Raw genomic sequence first — 11459 nt, 5'->3', positions numbered from 1 at the left:
ACCACAGTCAGTTGAGTCATCATGAAAACCCCCACCCCAACTCGCACTCAGCTAATTAGCATCATGTTTCCTCCAGTACTTTGGTGATTAATCTCCGCCTAATCATTATTTATGATGGCTCATTTCCACCGACTCATTATTCATGATGCTCTATGCTTCCACCAATTAGGTAAGCCCATCCTTTCTTTCTCTCATCCGATCAACGTTGAGGACATTACATTGCATCATTTAAACGAGAGTTTGGTGCTTCTTCTTCATCTGCCTGTGGTTTTATCCTGAGGAGTGCAAGTCGAAAAGCTTTGCGAAAAGCGAAAATGTCTCTTTTATTGAAATGCAAATTTATTGATGTACAAACATTTCAGCTTTTCATTTTCAAAAATTTTTAAAAACATGTTTTTACTTTATCATTATGGGGTACTTTGTATAGATTGGTGACAAAAAAATTGGGATTTAACCCATTTTAAATGAAAGCTGTAACACAACAAAATGTGAAAAAGTCAAGGGGTATGAATACTTTCTGAAGGCACTGTATTTGGAAGTTGCCCAGGGTGTCCGTAATAACTCGCCCACTCTTCACCGAAGACACCATGGGATCTTTCACGTCCACAAACTAATGCTGACATGCAGGACACTCAGCTTAACCTCCATCCGAGAGATGGTGCACATATTGATGAAATTCTCCTACATGTGAAAAACGATGACAGTTTGTAGCTGGGATGAGATTCAAACAAAGGTGAGACAGCTCAGAGGCTCGTGTGCACACCTCTAGGCTCTCCTACCAACACAAAAGGATGGTTCTTTGAGGAAAATGCCGATTGCATGCATGGAGAACATCATTGAGCCAGGAAATAATGTGGCCTTGTGCCCAGATATAGACCTTGGGAAGTAGAGCGGAGTGCCAGCAGCGTCCAGAGAAACACCTTGGAGAAAATTTCAATTGCATGCTTTTACAAACGTCAATTTTCTCACCATTCAAATGAGATAACATGTTTCTTAATCTAAATTCAAATGATATAACATGTTCCAAAAAATGCAATGCTCCCTCCTGGCAATGCATCAGAGTAACAGCTATCAGATTTGTTCCTTCAGTAATCAAACCCAAGATCTGTGCTGAATCGTGAACATGCGAGCAACTGACATATCCTGTGACTTGTACACATTTTCATATTCCTTAAAAACAACTCAGTGTGGCCATGACTCCAACATATCACTTTATTCAAGCAGGCATTTTACATGACAATTCAATATATTGTTGAAAATCTTTTCAATTGGAGGGATCTGTGTCCCTTTTTCACTTCTGGATAAGTCAGAGTTCAAAAGTGTGCCCTCCACTAAAGAGGGTCACCATTATTGGGAAATCTTTAGTTGTAGCCAATCAAGTGGCTTTCCCCACATAATGCTGGCTTCTTGATAGGAAGGAAATAGGATGCTGGCTAGGGTTGTCTTCATTGTTTTCTCAATCAGTGTGACTAATTGTGGGTTCATTTTGTACATTTGCATGGATTTTATGATCCATGAATTTGGGAATATCAATGGCTTTTTGTAACCTTTCCATGCTGTGGAAAAGTTGGTTTGTCAAAGCTTGCAATTTTCGAGTATGGTTTAGTGTAATAATAAATAGTCCATTGTTTCATAGCATCCTATCCAACATCTTTTCTGCTCTGCCTCCAAAGCGCATTGTTGGGTGATAAGTTTATTACCTCTACCACCAAAGATGGAGGTGGTTATGTTTTCACCCCTTTTTGTTCGTTTGTCTGTGTGCAGGATATCTCAAAAAGTTGTGGACGGATGCGGATGAACTTTTGTGGACAGGTTGGAGTGTAACAAGGACGAAATGATTAGATTTTGGTGAAGATCCGGATCAGGATCCGACTACGAGAATTATTTGATTCTTCACTGTTGAGAGATTGGGCTAAAAACGATATGAACCACAATATCTTAAAAATCTATTGCGCCCGATATGTTCTTGTGAATCAGGCATTGCATGGCGGAGGCATGCGCTCTACTGAGGGCCCTACTAGTACTAATTCTGAAGTCACTGAGAGTGATAGCACTGAATGGAGTTGTGTCAATTATCATCATACTATAATATGTATGTGTGCATGTGCATATATATATATATATATATATATATATATATATATATATATATATATATATATATATATATATATATATATATATATATATATATTTTGTTGTTCTCAGAGTTTTGTTCTGAGGATTCTTTTCAGCTTCGTCACTGAGCACCGAACATCCTCCAACTGGAGGGTCGTTTGTGGTAATTTTACCCAGGATGGTTTGTACAATCTTTGTGAGGTTCTCCTTTTTCATTCTCGTTGCTCCAATTATCACTGGTACAATTTTGGCACTCTTCAGCTTCCAGGATCTTTTCACTTCATTCTTGTTATTGAGTCGTTTTCTTGATTTTTGTGTTATTTAGAGCAAAATCGCTGGGTACTCTCTCTCTCTCTATAGAGTGCAGCCTGTGGCTGCTGTTGCATCATTGGTTGGGAGGCAGCTATGCCGCTGATGCAGTGTCCCCCTTACCAGTACACTGGTGCTCATTTTGCCGACCTCAGAAGGATGACAGGGTGAGTCAACTTCCTGGTGTATATTAATTCAGCGGCCAACAGGGCTTGAACTCAGGACCCTAGGATCCCAAGCCGCCACCCTAACCACTAAGCCAACACCAGGCTTCGCTGGGTACTGAAACCTCAACAATGCCTTATTTTCCTTTTTGTATCTGAGTACAATGTCTGTTCATGGTGCTTTGTTTTCCATGTTCACGCTCGATGTAATAATCAGGTCATACATGAGCATTATGTTCTTGTTTTCAATGATTGCTTTTGGGTCATGTTTCCATTGCACATTAATTTTTTTACATCACAAATAGGAGGTGACTCGTGCTTTCTGTTCCTACCTTGCAAAAATATACACTTATCCGATTGGCTCAGTCCTGCCATTCCTTTAAAAGCCATTTGCCATGCCCAAGACCAAGGTAGTGTCCTTGGTCTTGCGCATGTATAATGATTTGTTCTCCGTCCCAAGTGAGCTGACCTCATCTTAGCCATTCCAATGAGCCTTCCTTGTCAATCCCTGTCCTGTCAAGATCTTTTTTTTTAATTTAATCTTCCTGCTTTTTGTCATTCTCTCATTTGTCAGAGTATAGCTGCTGATATTTCTTTTTGTAGTTTTCCTTTTTTTTTAATTTGCAATTATTGGGGCTGTATTTGTTTCTGTTTCATTTCTTCTGTGTCGTATCCTTCATTTGCACCTGCTTTTGGAAGTTTGTTGCTTAGTGGGTTAAGGATACCATTTCTGGTTTGTTGTTTTCTTGCTCATGTACAAATCTCATTTGGATAGTCCGTTGAGCTTTTCACACACTCCGCTATTCCGACACATGATATTCTGTGCGTTTGGTTAAGCTCAATCAGACCGCCTCCTCCTTCTAGTCTCAACAAGTCCAACCGCAGTAGGAATTGGTTTTTGTCAAATGTCTTGTGAATCATTGGAAGTTTCCTTCTTTTGACGTCTAAATTGTTGATCTCCAATTGTGACAAGTTTATAATTGCACAGCTATATTGGAATACTGGAACTGCAAGTTGGTTCATAGCTTTGGTTTTGCTTCTTGGAGAGAGGCATGACTTGAGAATTAGTCTTATCTGCGAAGGCACTCTTTGCAGATTATTTTATGCATTTTTTGGTGTTGTGTTGTACGTGAGGGCCTTCTTCTATTTTGAGGTATACGAAGGATGCTTCTTTTTCTAGTTCCTGTAACGTTGCACTTTGATCAATTGGGATGTTGAATGTTCTTTTTTCCCCTTGTACAAATGCACTTTTGAAACATATGGCAAGACCAAACTCCATTTGAATGTCCTCTGAGTACTGCTTTACTAGTTTCAATTGACCTGCCAATTTTTCATCATTTGCTGCGAAGACTTCGATCAATCATGTGCAGTGGATGCATCACCTTTCTTGTTTCCTTGTCATTTTTCTATTGCATGTCAGATTGTATCTATGTATTTGTTCATTGATGACATTCTCAGTGGGTCCAGAGCCAGCCAAAACAGGAAGGGGAAAAAAGGCTGTCACTTTGGAAGATACATTGCATCTTTACTCCTCGGATTTAAATAATTATTTCCAAGTTAGGTAAAATTAGCATTGTCTTTTAGAGCGGGATTGCTTACTCAATCAGAGTGACTATTTGTGGGTTAATTTTGTATACTTGCATGCATTTCATAATCCACGAATGTGGGGATATCAAAGACTTTTTGTAATTTTCCAGGCTGTGGACAAGATCATTTATCGAAGTATGCAATTTTTGAGTATGGTTTGGTATCATAATAAATGGTCTTGTCCCATAGCATCCTTTCTGATCTGCCTCCAAAGCTCCTTGTTGGGCAAGTTGGTGTAAATTTGCACAAGTGATTTTACCTTTTAAAAGTTTCTTTGTTGTTGGTCGGAACAACACAGGTTAATGACGCATTTCAATACATGTAGTTGTTGACAGCCAAGATAAAAAATAAATTTGCCCTGCGATCCCTAAAATAATAACAAAACAACTAGAGAGTTCATAGAATACAATACTCTGCTCAATCTTGAGAAAAAAGGATGTGTTCTCCAAACCCAGCAGTTCTCCATTGTGAATTCTCATGCGCGTTTTAAGAGTGTATAACCGATTAAAAGATTTTCCGCAAACTGTGCATTTGTATGGATGTTCTCATTGGTTGTTATCTCCATTTGTAGGTTTCAGAAGGTGGAACGAGGTTCTCCCAAAACTCAAAATGTCCACCTCTTTTTTTTGGTAAAGGATCATAATTCATGAACCAAACTGTGAAACTTCGTTCTCATCGCCTCTTTTCAAAATCTTCATTGAACCTCTGACAGCCTCCACTTGGAGCTTGTTCATAGTGATATTCTCCACAACACTTTTTAAATACTCACTGAGGGTTTTGTTTGTCATTCCTGTTGCTCCAACTATTACTACTTGTGCATTTGTATGGATGCTCACCATTGTGAATCATCATGTGTGTTTTAAGTTGAGATGAACAAATAAAACATTTTCCACAACTTGTGCATTTGTATGGGAATTCTCCATTGTGAATTCTCAGGAGTATTTTAAAGCTGGATCGATAAATGAAGGATTTTCCACAATTCTTCATTTGTCGGGGCGTTCACCATTGTGAATTGTTATGTGTGATTTAAGATTGGATGACTGATGAAAAGATTTTCCACAACTTGTGCATTTGTATGGACGTTCTCCATTGTGAATTATCATGTGTGTTTTAAGGGTTGATGACCGATTAAAAGATTTTCCACAACTTGTGCATTTGTATGGACGTTCTCCATTGTGAATGATCATGTGTGTTTTAAGGTGAGATGTCCAAATAAAATGTTTCTCACAAACGGTGCATTTGTATGGACCTTCTTCATTGTGAATTATCATGTGAGTTTTAAGCGTGGATGACTGATGAAAAGATTTTCCACATATTGAGCATTTGTACGGGCATTCTCCATTGTGAATTCTCATGTGATTTTTGAGGTTGGATGACCGAATAAAAGATTTTCCACAACTTGTGCATATGTATGGGCGTTCACCATTGTGAATTGTAACATGTGATTTAAGCGTGGATGACCGATTAAAAGATTTTCCACAAACAGTGCATTTGTATGGGCGTTCTCCATTGTGAATCATCATGTGTGTTTTAAGGTTGGATGACTGATTAAAATATTTTTCACAAACGGTGCATTTGTATGAGCGTTCTTCATTATGACTTCTCAAGTGTCTTTTAAAGCTGGATGAATGAATGAAGGATTTTCCACAACTTGTGCATTTGTAAGGGCGTTCTTCATTGTGAGTCATCATGTGCATTTTAAGGCGAGATGACCGATTAAAAGATTTTCCACACACTGTGCATTTGTATGGGCGTTCTTCATTGTGAATCATCACATGTGGTTTTAGGGTGGATGACGAACTAAACGATTTTCCACACACTGTGCATTTGTGAGGACTTACTCCATTGTGAATCATCATGTGTGTTTTAAGATCAGATGAACGATTAAAAGATTTTCCACAAACGATGCATTTGTGTGGGCATTCTTCATTGTGACTTCTTAAGTGTATTTTAAAGCTGGATGAATGAATGAAGGATTTTCCACAACTTGTGCATTTGTACGGACGTTCTCCATTGTGAATCATTATATGCGTTTTAAGTTGAGATGACCGATTAAAAGATTTTCCACAACTTGTGCATTTATACGGACGTTCTCCATTGTGAATCATCATGTGTGATTTCAGGTGAGATGACTGATTGAAACATTTTCCACAGCTTGTACATTTGTATGGGCGTTCTCCATTGTGAATTCTCAGGTGTATTTTAAAGCTGGATGAATGAATGAAGGATTTGCCACAACTTGTGCATTTGTATGGGCGCTCATCATTGTGAATTCTCAGGTGTATTTTAAAGCTGGATGAATGAATGAAGGATTTGCCACAACTTGTGCATTTGTATGGGCGGTCATCATTGCGAATTGAGACTTGCGATTTAAGGTTGGATGACCGATTGAAGGATTTTCCACAAGTTTGTTCAGCTTTCTTTTCGTTGGGAACCTTGTGAAAATTACTCTCTGCAAATATTTCATTTTTTATTTCATCTTGTTTGTGAAAAGTCCTCTTGTTCCTTTTAGTTGGTGGGTCCTGCAGGGGTGTGTCTGAGCCGTTTATACAAGTAGGTGCAGTCTCCCTTGGGGAGTCAATGGCTCCACCTGTAAATGTAACATCACATGACGCATTACCAAAAAAAAAATTAAATTCTGTACAATACTCATAATAGTCTGACAAACGTACGCAAACATGTATGACTGCAGTACTTTAGTGTCAATGGCTCAACTAACGTCGTGCTTGTTAAATCCTGCACTGTTCTGAACGGTTGTGTTAAAATCCCGTACTGTTCTGAACAGCTGAATTCCTATGGAGACATTCCAAATTAATAGTGGACAATGCGCGTGCCGGTCGTGCAGAAAAGCACGAGAACCTTAGCTCTTAAAACCAACGGGGCTATTCCCGAAACCACAAACAACCAGGATAAGACTGACTCGATGAATGTAATATGACAGCGGGTTGGGAATGGGAAGAAAAGGGGGACACAAAATCGATAAGTAATGATGTACAATGAGAATAACCAGAGTTGGTGTCAAAGCCACCCAATGCTCGCCTGTTTAGACATTTATCGTTTTTAAATAGTCTAATAATTAATATTTTTATAAAGCATTGCAGTGAAGTATGATTATAAAACAATATATGTATTTGTATATTGTAATCAGTAACAAGAGCGCAAGTGAGCACAATATACGCCCTAACAAGAAGGTATATACAGAATTGTGCTACTACATGGAAAACAGCATCCTGGTTGCCATGACAACTACTTTAGATGACGAATGTATGTCGCGACACACCATCTCCACAGTCTGTACCTATGTACCAAATATGAAACGTGAAAGTTGAAAACTTTGGGAGTTAGAGTGCGGACAGGAACGGACGGACACACAGACAGACAGACAGACGGACGGACGACCGGTATCACATAATACGTGTATATATATATATATATATATATATATATATATATATATATATATATATATATATATATATATATATATATATATATATATATATATATATATATATATATATATATATATATATATATATATATATATATATATATATATATATATATATATATCGGGCATATAAAAAATAGTGTGGTAGATAAAAACATTAGAAAGGAAACTAGAGGGGGAGCACTCGGGAGAGTGCAAAACCTCCGCCGCGAATACTGCTGGGTAACTCGAGTGAACCTTATATCTTATTCATTAAATATGTCAACAGTGCTGACAGAGTTATAGTTCTTTTCTCCAACATTTGGGGGGGGGGGGGGGTTGGAAATCACTTAAAACATGTAGAAATGCAAAAAAAAAAATTTTTTTTTTTCGAACAATTTTTTTTTGGGGGGGGGGGGACCAAGTCCAAAATCTAATGGCATGATCCTTGGACCATACCTAACCCCCCCCCCACCAAGTTTCGTTGAAATACGTCGAGGAGTTTTTCCGTAATACTTTTCACAAACAAACAAACAAACAAACAGAAAGGGGTGAAAACAGTAACCTCCGATCTTCGATGGCGGAGGTTAAAAATAACTTGCATCAAAAAATTTAACATTTTCACGCTCATGCTCACGCCGACACTGATGCTGACGCTCATGCCAGAGGTATCACTATAGCTCTCTGTTCTTCGAACAGGCGAGCTAAAAATGAATCGAAAGAAACTTCGGCACCTCACACCAATTTCAGTCACTGACAGGAAAGGGACAAAACCGGGAGACTCAGCTCTGGTGGACAAGCAGGTGGAAGAACGAGCGCGGAGCAGCCACAAGCAGGCGATGAGGAGGGGCGAGGAGGACGACGGGCAAGACGATGAACAGACACAGGGCAATGAAAACAGGCAGAGGCAGGCGTGTAGGATGACCTCAAAACTCGCCTCACAAAATTGTCTTCCTCTCCTCAGACTTGGATGCACCTCACATCTTGAACCACAACCGCCCGATTCGGCTCCTCCCTCTTCTCCCGGGGCAATGGAAAACTCCACCCACGTCTAGGCGATCTGAGCTCCACCTCTGAAGAGGGTGACAAACGCTCCTCCCTTAGCTCTTGAGGAGATACAAGCTCCACCTCTTTTTCTCTCTTTGCCGAGTCTTCTGGTGCCCCCTGGGAGAAGTTTACATCAAGATTATATGCACAATTTCCTTAACCATAATCCCTATTACCACACACCACCCCCTGTGTGGTGCACATTCAAACAAGATAATTCTTAAGAGTTGTACTTAACTACTCATACATGGACCATGCCACTCTATACATTCCTATCTGCTCTGTGGCAAGATCAAACCACCCCCACCTCCCCCCCCCACCCCAAACGAGAAAGCACCTTCCCGCCCCAGAACCACAGCTCTGGCAAGGCTCACTGCATTTGTGTGGGTGAAATAAATTAGCTTTAACACACAGACTCACACCAAATTAACCTCAACAAAATAAATCAGGAGGGGCTGTGGGAAGCAAGCCGTTGTGAGCTTACCCAACCTCCTTACCGTACCACTCGGTTCCATACCACTTGGTTTCCTTATTTGCAAGAACAATTCAAAAATGTACATTTCTAACCACAGTGCATTCTCCCCTCTTGTCTCCTCACTCTGATGTCTTGGGGCAGGGAAAGAATGACTGGCTAAAACACAAACAAGCCTACCTTAAAGACAATTTACATTAAACGAATCAAACCCCATGACTTGACCACGTTCCCCAGTGGATGTCACCTGTTCCAGCTGTCAGCTGAGCCCAAATACCCAATTTACGATATACTTAACCAATTTCATGGTCTACCTGCCCTCCAGAGCACATATTAAGTCGCATGGGACCGAGTGGAACATTCTCACATTCACACACAATTCTCATTCACAACAATAATTCCCTGCAAGGCCATGGCTTCATTTTTTAACACACTGCGGGTGTGGCCCTCAACTCGGCAACAGGGATCTTAAGGCTGTGGTACCCACAGTTCAAGAGCAGTCGCCGACCTCCCGACTTCTTCCCTTCCCCCACCACCTTCAACTTTTGGCCCCCAGCAGCCAAACAGCTCCTTTCCTGCAGTCTCACCGGAAAGGATCGATACAACACAGGCTCTCCTGGCCTCCGGCACTCTTGGTCTCCTCCCGGGTCACCAAGAGTCTCACACCGAATGGTCGCCCACACAGACCCTCCTCCAATAGGCCCCCCAAACTCCAGAGGCCTCCGGCTGCAAGGGGCGAGTTACCTCCAGAGGGGCCATAGTCACCGGCACTCCAGAGCCTGATCCGTACCTACGGACACACACACACACACCTTCTCCACCCACAAAATGCCAAATGTCACTCCCTTCCCCACTGCCATACAATTTTCCACCACATGCAATACACACAATGGTGCACCTAACCTGCCACGGCCTGCGTACACACTAATCATCAACACACGCTCAAAAAAAAACACAATCCTTCATTTACAATACACGCATTTTAGCCCTTTACACCCGATCCACATGCTTGGCTCTCATGGCCACTCTTGGCCATCACCAAACCCAATTCCCCAACTCACCTGCATACCCCATTAACAAAGTATGAGTCCTGACAATGGGGAAAGGTAAATTTAACACAACTAAGCTCCACTGGGGAGCCCGTTCAATACCAGCAGCGCCTGCTGCAGCCATTATTCCCATGAAACCCAATAGTCAGGTTCCTTGTGTCCATAATTTGATGTTTGTTGGAATTTTTTGGAGAGTAGCAAACCCCAACATTTTTGGAAAGCTTAAACAATACCAAAACAGAAAATCCATGTTTCACATTTTTTCAATGCATATGTGGTCAAATAGGTCGTTTTGGGGTAAAAACCCGTTTTTTTTTTATTTCAGCTCTGAAAATTCAAAATTAATCGCAAGCAAGCAACTGATGATGCATAATTGTTAACTAGAGGACAGTTCTTAATATAGAATACATATATCTGTATTTTGAGCAATGGTTGCCATGGAAACGGCTATCATTTTGTCAAATTACCGTTTATTTAATGTATTGCTTTCAAATCTTGAAACAAGTAAAGCATGAATATGGTGATCAGTGAAATGTACTTAATGTCAAATATGAGTTTGTAGCCAATTGGCATCACTGTCTCTAATGTCACTCATCATTGCCATTGTCATCATCACTATCGTGGTCATGCCGTTCAATGTTTGAGTCCTCGTCATTCTCACACGAAGTGCTGCACATGCAAAGATCAGTGCATGTTAAGTTCTTGGCCCTGCAGGAACATCTCTGTGATGAACATTCTGTCTTGCACTGGCTCCTTATAATCTCGATAATTGCCTTTAGTGCAGGGAAAATGTCTGTTGTTGAGGGTTTGAGTTGACCACTCGTGTCCTTGTGGAAGCCATTCTTTAATGGATCAAGAAATGTTTGCTGAGAAATTGCTGCTTGACCCCAAACATATGCCTGGATATGTACCCGCATGCTATGCTGCCACAGAGCACCGACAGTTGGTGGTAACTTGTCATTCTCAGCCATGTTCTTACAGAACTTCCGGTTCTCACTTCTGGTTCCGGGTTTGGAGCGTTGAGAGGTCTCCTTAGGAGCTCTCTGCTGACAATCTCAAAGATAAGTTTCCGGTCGTTATTTGTCCCATTTTAACTGTTTATTTTTCTCACCTGCATGTTACTGTGTGTTCCGAGTTCGGTTTTGTTTCAAAAATCATGCTATTTTGTGAGTTTTTGTCGACATCTTACCGGGTCTTTGAGGCCTAAGCTTGAGGCCGAGGCTTGAGGCCTACCGGTTCCCCTCGGTGTACGATCGTTTTATTTGTTTTTTCTCCCCATTACC

The 11459-nt window shown here is 40.6% G+C and overlaps 1 protein-coding gene across 5 annotated transcripts in view; it reads right to left on the bottom strand.

The window, feature by feature from the left end:
* Positions 1–304: 304 nt before the first annotated feature.
* Positions 305–11459, bottom strand: part of LOC147009390 (uncharacterized) — a 234976-nt gene continuing 223821 nt past the window's right edge. For all 5 annotated transcript variants that reach the window (XM_085861914.1, XM_085861917.1, XM_085861916.1 and 2 more), the window contains exon 5: positions 305–6768. In XM_085861914.1, coding sequence (XP_085718040.1) covers positions 5162–6768 — 1607 coding nt within the window. In that variant the 3' untranslated portion in view covers positions 305–5161. The remainder of the gene's footprint in view (positions 6769–11459) is intronic.

Source organism: Eptatretus burgeri, chromosome 17 (assembly GCF_056783735.1).
Source record: "Eptatretus burgeri isolate ZD-2024b chromosome 17, Ebu_testis_v1, whole genome shotgun sequence".
Lineage (NCBI taxonomy): Eukaryota > Metazoa > Chordata > Myxini > Myxiniformes > Myxinidae > Eptatretus > Eptatretus burgeri.
Note: the sequence above shows the minus strand (reverse complement) of the source record. Positions and strands in the feature narration are given on the sequence as shown.